Consider the following 16,569-nt stretch of genomic DNA (forward strand, 5'->3'; position numbering starts at 1 on the left):
CTATGTACAATATGTATCAATATGCATTTTAACTCCTGCTTTCCTGATAAGTCAGTGACGTGTGTGTCACCAGCACGCAGACCGAGATCCTGTACGTGACCTCACTGATGTCATGGTTGAGGCTGTGCAAACAAGCATATGTCCCCGACTAAATGTTCCACAAGTCATGTTTGGCTACAGACAGGATGAGGACAAGTGATTTATCAGCAACTCTTTCCTGGAATGAGTCGTGATATCAAAATCACAAGAATGAACTTTATTACTTTACACCTGCAATTCAAGGACCTCCACATTAAACACACACAGACTTTGACCGTTTCTCTAGTCAAACACTCTCATTTCTCGTTCATGACGGAGTTTATGTTTGTACACAAAACGCAGAAGCTGAGAGGAAGTGACATCTTTAACTTTGTAACTGAGAGGTATCTGTGGTTTCACAAGGCTAAACCAGGAGGGAAAAGAAACTGAAAGACTAAACCATGAGCTCTGAGATCATTCAGAGATCAACTTCTCAAAAATATCGGACTGTGGGCACCTGGCTCACTAAAGTGCACCACAAAGTTTAAACAAGCTAACCCCATATACTGATGCACTGACACTGCCTTTTATGATGTGTTTTGCCTTTATTTGAAAGTCTTGAGAGAGACAGGATGTGTCAGGAGAAAGGAGGTTTGACAGGGGGATGACACCAAATACTACCAGACCTAGGACTTGATTGTGTGGCCAGTACAAAGATAATAGTTCCCTCTGGATGGGTTTGATTTGATTCAGAAGAAAACTTGAAGAGCCAACCCATCCCTGTACCAGGAGTAGGGTTGTACAGTGAAGTTAGATATATATTTCCTTGTCAATGTTGTTGTGATATTTTGTTACATGTGTTGTTTCATGGGGTAACAACAGATGTGTGGGTACTAACCAAGCAGCAACCTCCGGTTGTGAGGAATAAGCACGAAAGCAGAATCACTAAAAACTTGTTCAACTAGTTCATGATACCTCATCCATTATTATACAGTGGTGTTGACCAGTCACTTATTTGTACGACAAAACATACACAGCTAACAAACCCTCAGGTTGTATAGAGTGTAGGTCAGGAGTCACCAACTCATGGACCATGCTCCATGCTCAGACCCAGACGCTACCCTATACAGACCATGACCACCAATAAATCATCAATAAATGGTGTTCTTTCACCAGCGCAGCTCTTATGGCAGTATTGATGGAGCACAGGTAAAGCAGCTATGGGAACACATAGACCAGTTGCATTTGTCTTAAGCCATCCCACATGATGCTCGACAGCCAATGAAGTCCCTGCATCACTGACACTAAAACAATGCCCCATAATGCTGTGTATGCAGACAGAAGTTAAGAAGCAAGGGACAAAGTTACAGAGATAACATCCACATATGGCGCAGTCTTAGAAAAAATAAAGTTGGACCATTGTGTCGTGTTCATTCCAAGGTTAAAAAAATGTTCGCTTAATTCTGAATGCAACACTTCTTGTACTTATTGAGGTAATTTTTAAATTGAGCTTACTAATGTCCTTTTATGTCCATAAAATATCAGAAAGCAAAAGAGTTGGAGCATTTAAACTGTTGAGAGAAGATTTGTCCTTTTTTGTGTCCATGATAGTCATTACAGTGTTTGTTTATTTACTTACTGATTTGATGAGAACTTAACAATTAATGATTTTTTTTTAATTCAATCAAAATAAATTTCCAAAATTTAGAAATTGTATCATTTATACTTCTGTGTTAGTTCAAAAACAAACAAAAATAGATCATTTTTTTGTTCGTTTTCTACATAAACATATTTTTTTAGTCTTTTCTCCAACATTTTTACTTTGCAAAAATTGAAAACGATGCATGTCAATATTCTTTCATTCATTTGCAACCATACAGAATATCATCACATTTATTTACTTTTTTTGTTTGTTTGTTTCATTGGCTTAGTGAAGATTTTAGCTTTGATTTTTCAATTCTATTTATATGAATCATTTCATCACTTAAATGTAAAAAAGCCACTTGTGCACAAACACTGCCTCTAATACTGGTGGATATCTCGGGCTTGTAGAGGTTTCGTCACTTACTGTACTGGCTCTCTCTGACAGGGAAGTGGCTGATGGGACTTCCTGTCTGATCCTCCTTCAGACGCATGGACAGGACTTTTCTCTGCAGAGCAGCTGACCTCCTGACAAGAAACACCTGCAACATGAAAAAAGAAATAAATGAAATCCTTAAAGAAAATGATTATTCAGAAGAAACAATGTGAAGTTAAATCCCTGGACCATGACCCTCTCCTCACCCCTGGTGGCTGTTTGAGGAGAATACGACCCGCCTCTTCGTCACTGACTGCCAGCAGCAGCCATGCAGGATGGGTCTGAGTAAGCCTGTCCAAAACGCTCATCCTCCTCCGCAAGGAGTCGTACCCAGAATCCCTCTCACCCCCAACACCCCCACATGGAGGTGACTGCAGGTAAATCCCGCTTATTTCACTCTCCATCCTGGTTGAGACAGGCAGAAACAAAAACAACACTTATGCCACCTGCTGGTGCAACGGAGTATGACATTTAAATATGCTCCTCAAAGACATAAATAAAAATGTAAATACAACAAAAACAGAGCAGAACAATACTGCCTCTACCCTTTTTGAATGTTTAATCAGATTAATGTAACAATTTCAGGTAATGAGAATGAAACAACATTCATGTGATTATGTTCTGTACTGATGGTGTGTAAAAACAAACAAAAAAAATCAGTCTTACCCCTGTAGGTCAGTTGTGTTGTTGTCAGCTGTGGGGCAGATCTGGACCATCTCCCTCTTAAGCTCCCCGATCTCCAAAGCAAACGTGTCGACAAGCTGAAAAGACACAGTAAGAGGTTCTGACTGATGAGGGAACACAAGAAGGAGAAGAGGAGGAGGAACAGCAGTAAACGAAACCAACAGCATGCCTTAAACGTGAATTAGGAAGCAAGAAACTGAGGGAAAGGGTCTCCAGCGTTAACATCTGAAACAAAGAGCAGGGAAACTGTTAGTCATGTTTCCTGTGAGGAAATCATTTCCTTCAGGCAGGAAGCATGGAGTAAAAACATTTAAAAAAATTACCAACATTAACATTGAGAGAGCACCATGAAATCCCCTCAAACAGAGACCACTCATAGCTAAATGCCCAAAGTCTGACATCGAAATATTCAATCTGGAATTAATTTATTGGATTAATCTGGGAGGGATGACAAACCCTCAATAAGGACTATCTGAGGCCAACAGGAGTAAATTCTGTAAACACTGTTGTTAAAATCAATGGGAAACAATCTATAGTCAACATTGAAGAGCTGGCACAACCCATGAAAGAGACAAAGACTTAGCCTTAATTTTTTTTTCTTCAACAACCTTTTATTTATGAAGCAAACAGTGACAAACAAAAAAGAAAATCAGTTTGAAAACTTGATAAATTTAACAATGTTTGTCTGATTGGAAACTCAAGTCAGAAGCAGAGACAAACGACAAAGAAAACTTGATGGTCTTCATTGGGCAGCCAGGCAGGTGATCTGCATGAACACATCCACAGACAGAGAGCCGGTAAAAATCCCCCAACCAGGAAACACAGGAAGTTCTCTCTGTGGAGACTTTCTCTGCACTCAAGCTGAAAAAAACGAGGATGAGACTTGTGGAAATTCATGTGGAAACTCAGCCAATCTGAATTAATACTTAGAATTTAAAGTCTCTGGTCACCTGATGATATTTTGTTTACATGTAATTTTCAATATGGTTTTATAAAAGATGACCTGAATTAGGACTCATCTCTAAAAGCTTTAATCTAGTAGTGTTCAGCCTCTTTGTCTTGAATTCATATTTTGGGTATTAAGAATTTATAACTTCAATTTCATTTAGCAGACACCTTTGTCCAAAGCAACTTACAACTTTGAGCAGTAAGTTACCCTGCTCAAGAGGACTTCAACAGTGCTCTGGAAGTTGTGCTAACACCCTTCAAGCTATCAGCCCAATCCTCAATCTTGGTCCATCTCAGGACTTGAACCAGACACCCTCTGGTTACAAACCCATGTCCCTTTGGACTGAGCTACTGCTACTATTTCTGTTCATGTACAGTATAACTCCTGTGTCTATCAATGTTTTTGTGTTGGGCTGTCAAAATTAAATTATTATCAGAATAATCCCATCATCATGACTAATCTGATCAAAATTTTAACTCAATTTACGCATCTGCTGCTCAACTCCTCTCTGGCAAGAGAAAGCGCAACCACATTACACCAGTTTTAGCGTCCCTCCACTGGTTCCCAGTCTGCTTTTGCATTGATTTTAAAATTATTTTAATCACTTTTAAAGCACTCAATAGCCTTGTCCCTCTGTACCTGTCTGAAGTCCTACATCGCTACTCCCCAACCAGAGCCCTAAGGTCTTCTGACCAACTGCTATTGGAAGTCCCCAAAACCAGACTCAAGTTGAGAGGTGACGGGGCCTTTGCAGCGGCTGCCCCTACACTGTGGAACAGTCTCCCCATCCATATAAGAGCCTCCAGGACCATAGAAATTTTTAAATCTTCTTTCAAGGCCCAGTTTCTCTCCCTGGCGTTTCATCAATGAGCTCATACAAATCAAAGGCGCCTTAGTCTTTAGTTTTTGTACTTTTACGGTTTTATTACAATGTTTTTCTATTTTAATTGTTTATATATATATTTATTTCTCCGTATTTATGTACAGCACTTTTGATCGACTGCTGTCTTCTTGAAGGTGCTCTATAAATAACTTGACTTGACTTGACTTGCTTTGCAGAATGACTTAAAATCCCTGCAATGTCACTGGCAAAGTATTTTGGGCAGTATGTTCAAGTAGATTTAAGTACCAAAAAAAGAACACTTGACCAACATCAAGTATAAAGCACACTCTGCAGGAAGGAGTTTTCTGTTTCAGGGCTTCAGTCAGTCCACTTTAGACACTATTGCAAAGTGGATTGCAACAAACTCAAGACCCAGTGATATTATTGTTGACATGGTTTTTACAAAGGTTCTGCAAGTTGCCTCTCAAGATTAACTGTACAAGACTCCATCAACAGGCAAGTTTTTTTTTCTTGATAACATGAACAGCTAAAGGTGATTATTTAACACGTTGAGCACAAAAAAATTCCTTCTTTCTTGAGTCTGTTGGCTCATGAAACATGATAAATACCAACAGCAACCCTGAGATTAATCTGGTTCAATATTTCAATCATTTGACATCACTCAAGACAAACTTCAAGTCAACTGTAATATATCAAAAGTTTAACTCTATCTATAGACTTTATTGAGCCTAAGGGAAAACAGACGTGATTAAATTGATTAATTTTTAACCACGCAACAGCACTATTTTTATGTCATATATCAACCGATAAATTAGTTATGGGCTTTTTTGCCTCCAACATCGGCATCATATATATATATATATATATATATATATATATATATATATATATATATATATATATATATATATATATATATATATATATATATATATATATATATACACACACACACACACACACACATATGTGTATATATATATATATATATATATATATATATATATATATATATATATATATATATATATATATAAATATATATATATATATATACATATATATATATACATAATTCAGTGTGAGTAAACCATAATAGATATAATAGTGGAGAACCTTCAGGGACTTCTAGGCCCTCAGAGAAGGCCCTAAAAAAATCTGGACCAAAAAATATACGTATCATATATCTCTATGTATATAGTTTCTCATTTAGTTGAATAAAATACATTTAATACATCATGTAAGTTTTAAAATTAAGTGTACTGCAAAGTTCACTTCAGCAATGAAAGGGTTACTGTCTTGAAACATGTTATCTCTATCGGAGCCCTGTTTTCTGGCTCGTTAAGTGGTTAGGACTTAACGAAGGCCAGGCTATGTGTTTTGGTTTAGAGAGAGACAGGAAAATTGACCAATCACGATTTGATTTTTGGGGGGGCGGGACAAAAACAGAAGAGCGTAGGCCTTCGTGAAGTCCGAACAGTGGGCAGAGTGGTGAGAGGAATGGCAGAAGACGAGAGCGAAGTTGTGGCTAGCTTGTTAGCATCTTTTTCAGCGTGTGCGAGTAAAAATTTCATCTGGTCGTGCTCGTGTGAGTGGATATGTCTTAATACTTCATCTATCACGGGCACTGTAAGGGACATAGTGGTTTGAATTCTCCCTCACTTTCACTGGCTCAGTCAGTCTCCTCCACCTGAACTCTCCCCTGTTTTAAAGACAGAGCGCTGTCGCGTATATGTGCAGCTCGTATGAGCATCACACACCGAAGATAGACAGAACTTCGCAACGACACACGTTTCACTATTTTAGAGTCAGCCTTCTTACTATATGATTTGCGCTGCTCTAAACTCTCCTGATTGAAGAGGATGCTACGTTAGAGCAGAGCTACGTTAGTTTAACTCACGACATGTCATGTCAACACCAAAAAAGAAAGATAGAAAACAGCTAAGGCTCTGATAAACTCTTCATTAACAAGTGCAGCACAGTTATCTGTCTCCGTCTCTGAGGTCTCCTGCAGCGTCTTCTTCGTCTTCTTTTATTTTATGGCGGATCGCAAGCAACGTTTAGGTGCATACCGCCACCTTCTGTACAAGAGTGTGTAGCGTCATCTCTCCATCTCTATATTCTACCCATACGTTTTGTCTCTTTTAGAAACTCAAATAATGCTTTCCTTACATCTTGGATCTTTTCCCTATCCCCCTCTGATCCGAGTATTCCAGCCAGACTCCATTCGCGCTGAGCTGCCCTCACTTTCCTTTGTAACCTCCCTCTCTCTGATGCATATTTATCACAGTGAATTAAAATATGTTCCACATTTTCCCTCATACCACATCTTTCACACTTGTCAGTTTCCTTTTTCCCTAATACATTCATTACATCATTTAAACCAGTATCGCCAACACTAAGCCTTGCCAGGATAATTTCTTCTCTTCTATTCCTCTCTTTCGAAATTTTTGTTGTGACCGATTTTTGAATGATATGATATTTCCTCCCTTTCTGATCATCTTCCCATCTTTTTTGCCAAATTTCCGCACCTACTGCCCTAAGCAGAGTTTTGCCCTCTCCCTTTGTTTCTTATTGGTGTTGCAGTATAGCTTGTTAAAAAAAATAAATAACATACTTGCTATAAAAAAGTGTTTCACAGCACAAACAGTAGCTTGGGCCATACATGAACATCTCACTCTACTCCGATAGGGGGCGCTGTGTCCTTTATTACTAAGCAAAAAAGAGATAGATGCAGCTGTATCTCTTGATGTTTCTAACAAACAATGTGAGTTAATTCAGTTATAAATACGGTCTACCTTGAATTGGTGTTTGTTAGTTGTGTTTTGCTCACGGTGAACGCCAAGGCGTACTGACACCTATCAAATCCTGTCACATACAGCCGCATTCCAACAGCAATTATCTAGGTGTGTCTATCAAGTCATGCTCAGTCTGTTCTCAGTCTGACTAAGCTATTTACATACATTTCAACAGTCTGATCTTGTGCTTACTCAGCTTATAGTCCAATTTCTGCATGTAAACATACTCATTGATGATGTCAATAAAAACTCAGGTCTCATATTTCCAGACTAGAGTTAGCCTCTTGGACACAATTTAAAACAATCAATAAGCTTCTGTGTCATACAACTTTATAAAATGTATGACACAACCCGATCGAATATGATGATCGCTAATATGGCACAATTTAAAGGGATATGAAATGTTTTCAATATCGCCTGCCCCTTATTTTGAACCTTGGGTGAGCCAGGCACAAGTTAATTTTTAAAGTGGTTAAATCCCACTGAGTGAAATCTGGCAGCAGGAGCATGACTGAGTAAATTAAACTGAAAGTTGGAAATGTTGAGAGGCCAAGCTTCCAAAAATAACCTGTTTTTAAAAACACATGCAGCTTCTTTCACCTCTAATCCTAAACAGTTTTTGTGTTGTGACAGTTTCCACATAGGACCATTTCATATCAGTCTGGGATGATTGTGTTAATTAAATCTAGCCAGATGTAAAGTCTCTTTGGATTTTCTGCTGCCATTGTTAATTTCCTCCACTAGGAGGCACTCTCTGCCATGCTTTCCTCCTGCAGCTGTGGCTTAAAGCCAGACCGCAGCCGCCACAGGCCTCTCTAATTCCCCCCTCACAGGACTAAGTGGAGCCAGCTCTGTGAAAGCCTCCTACTCCCACCAGCTTTGTGTCAGGTCAAAACTCTATTATACAACACAAGCCCCAGAGTTAGCGGCAATGTTTCTGGAGCGGTGTAAACTGTGGCGTTAAAACACAGACTGGAGAAACTCAATCTGAACCCAAGAGAAGACAGGCACGGTTATTAGAGTCTCGACAGCTGAAGAGTTCTGGAGCGAAAGCGGCTCTCACTCAGCAAAATGTCATTTATGCTGTCAGAGTGGTGTTAACTCTAAAACCAGACACTACACAGCCACAGTGTTCGTTCAGGTCCAGAGTTAGTCCCAGGGTTACACTCCACAAAAACAAGGAAGTAACAGAGAAGGAGCCCAAAGCTACAGGCAGACATTAAACTTAATGTTACAAAGAGCTTTTCATGAACTGTACTACAAGACCTTTTACAGTGCTCCAGATGGAAACTTTTTACAACATGGTCAAAGTCAATGCATCAGTCAATCAGTACTTCACTCACTGGTTTCCAAAAAGGTGAAGGTCAAAGGTCATGTAGTAGAAACACTGACCCACACCTTCTAATTTAAAATTCACCACAACTCTTTACAATAATAGCATCAAAACATAGATTTATAAAAACATCCACCAGTACAGAGAGTAAAAAAACCACAAAGCTACACAGACCACAGCAAATGTCTACACCACACTATAAAAACGAGTAGCTCTGCTGTTACAATAAAGCTACAGGCTCTAATAGGGTCTCCTGGATTTTAAAGCCTGCCTCAAGTGGGCACTCAAAGAACTGCAAAGTCCTGATTTTCAGCTTCTGCTTTGATTTTAACATTGAAGGTTGTCACCTGGACAAAACTGAGAACCAAGAAGTTGTGTCTTTCAAATTTAACAAGACGGATGAAGCCAAAAGAAAGATTTTCATCCACCAAATTTTCATCTGAGTCAGTGCACTGATTTACCAAAACTGAACCAAGTACAGTCTCTTTACTTACGAAGAGTCCCAAATGATGAGTTTTCCAGGAAGTGAGTCATCTCTTGGATGATTTTTTTGCTTTGAGTTCAAAACTAAAATTCTAGCTACTGACAGTTACTTTACAAAACTTTTAGACTTTATTCAAAAGAAACACCCTGAAAAAGTTGCAACTGGGCACGCAACATTGCCATTCAATGACACCAGCCTAACTCATTTCAGAAACATTCAGAAAGGGAGGATAAAACAGACTTAATTGGACAGATTTTTATAAAAACACCTGCACATGAAAGTGAGGAAAGTGTGGCGAAAAGAGGCAAGAGGCCAGTTATCAGATTCAGTTATTCAGTTCAACCTTTCTCCTCCCCCTCTCTCAGCATCTTCAGGTCATCTGATCTCCAGGGTAAATGTTATAAATTAAACTTAATACAACCAGTTTATTCCAGTACATTCTTCTGTATTGTTCTTATACTGTACAACATTCATCATTATAAAAACACTTTTTTTTAGTTAGAAACATGTAACAAAAATAAAATTGCTGTGTTTTTTTTAATTCCAGAATAGATTGACAGCATTTCAATTCATTTTAATGGGGAAAACTTATTTGACATGCAAGTTATTGCTGTGAATGTAGCAATGCAGGTCGTGATGATTTTCAGCTCTTCGAGACGTTTAACAATGGTGTGTATTGGACGCAATGTTTCAGCTTAGAGTGGGAGATTCAAACAACAGAGTGGGGAGAGGGGGAAACAAAACCTGGAAATCTTCTGAGTAAACTGCCCTCTTGGTCACAAATTTTGCCCCACATAGGCATATTATATGTCAAAATGTAGGTGGTCTTGTCCTGCTTCTGAAAAAGTGTTTTTTAAAGCAAAATGGCCAACTGTCAGGAGAAGTCAAACGAATAGCCCCATATACCTCCATGTTAATTCCTGAGGGGTTTTCTCAGAGATCAGTCAAATTTCACTCATGTGTCTCTCGCCATCACTGGCCCATTTTTGCGTCTTCAGACGTGAAACTTACACGAACAGCTTCCTCTGGGTCTCAGGATTCCTACGGTGTGATAATATTTCTGATCGGCCCTTTATTTCAGTCATAGTTGCAGGCAGTTTGACACCCTGATTTCGGTGGCAATGTGTTGGGAATCAACAGACTCCACCAGCTCTCTGATGGCAGTTGTTAAACAAGCTGAGCCTCAGCTGACAGGCTTACATGATTAAAAACTCACACACAGGACACACACTCCTTCTGGAGCTTTAAAGAAGTGTGAATACATGCAGGAGAAATAATACAGTGTCCTTCATCAGAGCAACAAAAAATAATGCAAATTTACCACTTTATTTTAACTCAATACTTTTTTGCCTTTTTTAAGCTAGCACTGACTTTATTTGGTCATGATAATTCAAGCTGTTTTTTTGGGTAGCTACCCACTCAGCAATCTTAGCTTTGTCAGCTATTTTACACACAACCGTAGTTAAAACAGAAACACTATGCATTACCCAGTACTAGAATCCACCCATTGATAACTTACACGCATTTAAAGACTGTTACAGAGGTGGTGGATTAAGTCAGAAAGAGATGTTTTTCTCATTTGCTTCGGTACATTCAGCCTTTTACTTCTCTTTCTTTAAGCTGAAGTTGTAGGTCTAGACAGTTATGGCATTGGCTTTAATCTCAGAGAGCCAAAGGACTGAGTCTACTTCTCTTCAAAGCCTATAGAATGAACCAAACAGTGACAGAGGGGTCCAGATGCTCATGAAAACCACATCTAGCGAGTAGAGAACTCTTATTGCCTTCAGCACAGACAAGTATTAAATGATGAGGGTAAAATGAGAGAACAGAGTCAGAGGAGAATACATGGGAAATTCCTGGGCTATAAAATGAGGGTCAGTGAACATGAGAGATGCTGACTGACTGTCTATTGGCAGAGTGCCGCGTGGAGCTGTAATTATGGGGCTCATTCAGTCTGCTTCAGACTGAGAGGAGCGATACACTGAAATTTTGATCTACAGTTGAACTGTATCCACTTCATTCATCTGTTTTAAGCATCTCAATTGATCTAATCGCCCGTGCACACTGAAGTCTAAATTTAACAGCCTAAGTGAGGCATACACTATTTTATTTATCTCCTTAGAGTTCACTCTCTCTGCCTGTGTGTGTGTGTGAGAGAGAGAGTGTGTGTGGAGGTAAGTGATTTTCTGCATGGACTGCTGTTAAAGCCATGCATGCAGTCAATGGGAAACTATGTGTTTGGTTTTTACACAGAGAGCATTTTCAAAGGGTGAGGGAGGGTGGAGAAGCTGCCAGGCAGTTTAAAGTGAGACAACTTTGGTGTTAGTTCCTTCTTTTGTTGTTTGTTCTGGTTTTAATTTGTCCTTTTTTAGCTCTGAGAGTTGGTTTAAACTGTTTATCTCGCCCATCTCTTCGGGAAATTCTCAGCCACATAAAAACTGACTCCTCACCACAACACAGAGTTTACAAAGTTCACAAAAACAAAATCAAGAAGCGAAAGTGACGCAAAAAAAAAAAAAAAAAAAGAGAGTTTCTGAGGAAAACTAAAATTGTATTTTGGATGCATCATGCATCAGTTGTGCTGACTTCCCTTATTATGCTCTCATAGTAAGGCTGATAATACGAGGATGGCTGTGTAACAGTTAGACATACAGTTCCCACAAAACGAAGCACCTATAATACTTTAAAGCAGGGGTCTCAAACTCGCGGCCCGCGGGCCAATTGCGGCCCCGGGACCGATAGTTTGTGGCCCCCGTCTAATTATTAAAGTTTAATATTAGTGCGGCCCGAGAGTTTGACATGAACGGCACTGTACAGTGTTTTGCGTGGAGCGGAACAAACCCACCAATCACAGTGGTGTATATGGCTCTCAAGGGCAGGACAACAGTTCTCTTTCAAGCAGAGAAACATTTCTTAATGAGTGTAAGTTCTAACAGCGTTGCCACGGAGCGTTTTCTTCCGCTCCTAGCTGGCTGCCTCGTTTCTATTGGGCACAGGCGGACATTCGTCCCAGCTCGATGCGTTCACAACACTTCCAAAAAAACATTTTTTAAAATTGCTGCCCAGCAGGACAAAATAACTAATCCCAGTCTGAGGTTGCAGCATAATGTCATTAATAAAATATAATTAATAATTAACAGAACCGCTCTCTTCACCGGCCGTCCTCCTTGATAGTCTGACAGGTTTGAGACACACTTTTCTGACAGCCTGCTGTAGGCTACATACAGTAGCCTGGCCCTTTTGCTCAGCATATCCAACGTTAGATATAAAACTACCGTTTGAAACAACGCAGCGCACACAGTATCTGCTGGGATGGAAGAGTGTGAAATGAGAGAAATGTGAGGACGGATTACAGCAGAATCTGTGTATGGCTCGTTCTTTCGTTATTGTGTTTCAAAACAAAATCAAAAAATGAAAAAACTGACTTGTTTTTATTTTTCTATTTTAAAACAAAACGAAAAAACAGAAAAAACACATTTTTTCTGCCCTGGTTTTAAAAATGGAAAAACGAAAGATAATAAAAGATTTTGTCAAAATTGTTTGTGTGATATTTTGATATTAAATGTGAACATCTTTATATTAAAAAAAATAGACAAATAACTCACATTGAAGGTTCATACAGACATGTTCCTGACCTTTTCTTTTTATAAGTAACAGATCGCTGACGATACACTCCTATCCGCGCGCATATGCGCATCCCCATGTGTTTCAATGAGACAGTCAGAGCACAGTCTGCTGCTGTCTGATCTGCTCTCAGATAAACCAAGAAACATCAGAGAAGATCATAAAGTTTTTTTTTTCTCTCCCTCTTTTTCACCTGTTCCGCAAGCTATGACTCATTTCATGCGTAACGGCTTTGTGCCTTTGTTTCTCATCCGCAGCGATCTCTTATTGGTAAAGGAGCCGCCTTTAGGATCACAAGAAATAAAATATAGGCTTTAATGACTTCAATATTGGCTCACTTTGTGTGACATCAGGTGTGAAAACACCACATTGTGTTTCAATGAGACCTTCTCCATCATTGCGCAGCATGTTTTTGGTTTATTCGTGTTATTTAGCCCCTCTTCACGTCAGTCTTAAGACTCTTTCACCACCACAGAAGCACTTTGGTTAATCAGATATGCGCTGATCAGTTTCGTGACTTTTTTTTTTCGTTGATCAGGGCTTTGAATTCGTAGACCAGACGCAAACGCAGGCGCACCTGCCCTAGGACCGGGTGTGACCAGCGCACTTTGCAAGTTTCCTGCGAAGTCGCTGTCCCTGCAGCAGATGAATGGACAGTGGGGCACACGAAACGCGTCAACGTGTGGGCCAGCTCCTCTCTGATGTTTCTTGGTTTATCTGAGAGCAGATCAGAAAGCAGCAGACTGTGCACTGACTGTCTCATTGAACACAAGGGAGTGTGCAGATGCACTGAGATAAGATGGAGTGGATCGTCAGCGTGTTACTTGTGAAAATAAAAGCTCAGGAACATGTCTGTATGTGAGTTTTTTGTCAAATTTTTAATATAGAGATGTTCACATTTTATATCAAAATATCACACAAACAATTTTGACACACTCTTTTATTATTTTTCGTTTTTCCATTTTCAAAACCAGGTTTTTATGTTAATCCATTTTACCGGTTTTAAAACAGAAAAACAACAACAACAAAAAAAAAAAGTCAGTTTTTTATTTTTTTTTAAATTTTGTTTGGAAACAGAATAATGAAAGAACGAACCATACACGAACCATATTATTATTATTATTATTATTATTATTATTATTATTATTATTATTATTATTGTTATCGTGGTTATTATCGTTTTATTTACTTATTACTGATTGATTAAATTATTTTCTTGTTACTTTTTTATTTATTTTCTTGAGAATTTTTTTTTATTTGTTTCATCTTATTTTGTGTTCAAAAAATATAAATTAAAATCATTTGAGAAGATTAGAACTTTTTAAGAGTTTTTCTTGTGGGAAAACCTGATGCGGCCCAGCCTCACCCCGACTCTGTCTCCAGCGGCCCCCAGGTAAATTGAGTTTGAGACCCCTGCTTTAAAGCATCTTTTTCCTGCAGCTTCTTTCATGTTCTTAACTTGACCTCCGAATCCCTGTTTTTGATGACTTATTTTAGATTGGTTGAGTGTGCAGTAAACTCATCTCTAATAGTCATGAAGTGATTAAAAATCATCATCACCAGAAACAGAAAAACTTGACATCATCCTGGTTTGCTAATGGGCGCTGTAGTTTTTGAATCAAAGACAAGAATTGTGCAGTTTGGGAACGCAGAACATAAACAAACACGACATTAAAAGTTTTGTTGGTCAATCTTAAAAATTCAATCTGATCATTATCATTTTTAATTATGATTTTTTCTATTTTGGCATAAAACCAGTGCCTATCCTGGCTAGGGATTAATACTTTCCTCATTTGAAACAATACAGTACCAGTGCTTGGTACCTGGCAATTGGTACTGGTACTTTTTGGTACTTTTTTGTGTTTATGTGGTAAAAAATGTCAATTTTTTTAACAAGACAGTAAGTATTTTTTTTCCTATTCAACATATTTATTCTTCAATATATAAAACTGCAATGCTGCGATCATGTCCAGCATGGAAAATCTCCTACTCTTCCACCCCTTCACAGTCACAAGGATGCATTTAGGTACCTAAACATGGTACCTTTTGATTTTACATAACTCGGTACCCAGTACTTTTAAATTTGGTTGGTACCTTTAAAAGTACCTAATTTGATACCCATCCCTAATCCTGGCCCACATATATATCTCTGTCATGAGAGTATTTTTAAGAAATGCAAATGTTTGTAGAGATGTAACTTTTAACCTGGTGTGTGTTTGTTTTGGAAGAAATTTTCTTTGTTCATGACAACTTTTTACAATGTATGGTAATTACCAGTACAGTTACATAACGTTGTGACAACAAGCAAACAGAAGTTTGTAGCGTACGCGGGCAGCCAGCTAAATGTAGCACCATTAGCAGCCTAGTGCTATGACCATAGGCTAACATGACGACAAGCAAACTGTCAGTTAATACAGTTGCTGAGAGACATGTCAGTAATGTGTAACGTTCGTAAATCTTGGTTATGTCCTGCCAGTCAAGAGCTAACATAACCTCACTCTTCATTTTATTGATAGACTCAATTTTGAACAGACCACTGCAGAATAACTGCTGACTGTGGGTTGGAATGAACATTATCACTAACAGTTTAGCCCCTGTGTTGTAGTCCTCCATTGTTTGCGATTGTTGTGTCGCGACTCGCGCTCAAAATGACGTGGAAGCAGTGTCACCCAGCTGTTTGATGGCGGCTCTGCCCCCCGGTGGTCAAAGAACCGGGCTAGTGGAAAACCATCACAAAACATGTAGAGTAGAGTAGGGCCAAGGCGTGCTAGTAGAAACGGGTCATTCAGCAGACCTGATGGACTGAGGGAGCTGGTTTGTAGAGAACAGTAGTTTGGCAGTTGAGGCGGGAGATAGAGTGAGGCTTTCTTTAGACGATCTAAATGGGTGAGGAGTGAAATATGGGACGAGGAGTTCAGAAATGTTCCTGAAAGCAGGACCTTTCTGTACCTTGTATGTGATTAACAGGAAGTTGAACTTAACTCTGAATTCAACAGGAGGCCAGTGGAGTAATGGACGCGTTTTTAGCCTTAGAGTCACTTCTCTGGTCTCTTAACAAAGGAGCTGAGCGAGCTGTGCTCTCCTGTGGGTAAAACACTTACAGTCAAGCAATACCTCACAGCCTCCAAACTCAAAGAGCCAAACCATGAATTCAAGTTAATGCTAAGATCCTCTGAGTACATAAGTCACAGAGCTCTTCACTCTGTGAGTGCTTTAAAATCACAAATAGTTGGTTAAGCATATTTCCTCAGGAAATGAAGAACAGATTATTGATTGATGAAACATAAAAGTGAAGCTGTCTCTCCTAGTTTTCCCTCTTTATCTGCCATACACTGATGGAGAGCTGGAAGAGAAGTGAAGAGAAGAATACCAGCTGCACATACTGGCGGTGTGACAAACACGCTCAAAGGAGTAATAAAACTCCCCCTCATTTCTGTGTCTCTCTTTGCTCTCTATCTTCCTCTCCTTCCTCTTCATTTTCTCATTCTTTAAGTATCTGTCTTTCTCCTCCCCTGTCTCACTTCTTTTTGCTTCTTGAATCTCTCTCACCAGCTCTTCTTTTCATGCTGATCAGATGTTAAATTCTTGTTTTATTAAAACATTCTGTCAGATTTTTTTCCCCTTTTTTGTTGTTGTGGAGATTATCCTCTGACTGTTTTCTTTCTGGTGCTTTGGACTGAACATTATCATTCACAGGCTGCCATTTCTATCATGGTCTTTGTTAATGCAGATTACACTTTTTTATGAGGCAGTGCAGT

At 39.0% G+C, this 16,569-nt stretch overlaps 1 protein-coding gene across 2 annotated transcripts in view; it reads right to left on the bottom strand.

The window, feature by feature from the left end:
• Positions 1 to 16,569, bottom strand: part of LOC141810979 (ras and Rab interactor 2-like) — a 66,397-nt gene that overhangs the window by 26,568 nt on the left and 23,260 nt on the right. For both annotated transcript variants that reach the window (XM_074698847.1, XM_074698848.1), the window contains exons 3-5: positions 2,762 to 2,856; positions 2,302 to 2,500; positions 2,087 to 2,201 (exon numbers count right to left, since the gene is read on the bottom strand). In XM_074698847.1, coding sequence (XP_074554948.1) covers positions 2,087 to 2,201; positions 2,302 to 2,500; positions 2,762 to 2,856 — 409 coding nt within the window. The remainder of the gene's footprint in view (positions 1 to 2,086; positions 2,202 to 2,301; positions 2,501 to 2,761; positions 2,857 to 16,569) is intronic.

The sequence above is a fragment of the Halichoeres trimaculatus genome, unplaced genomic scaffold, assembly GCF_033239565.1.
Source record: "Halichoeres trimaculatus isolate MK-OKI-2021-1 unplaced genomic scaffold, fHalTri1.1 fHalTri1_scaffold_2, whole genome shotgun sequence".
Taxonomy (NCBI): Eukaryota; Metazoa; Chordata; class Actinopteri; order Labriformes; family Labridae; genus Halichoeres; species Halichoeres trimaculatus.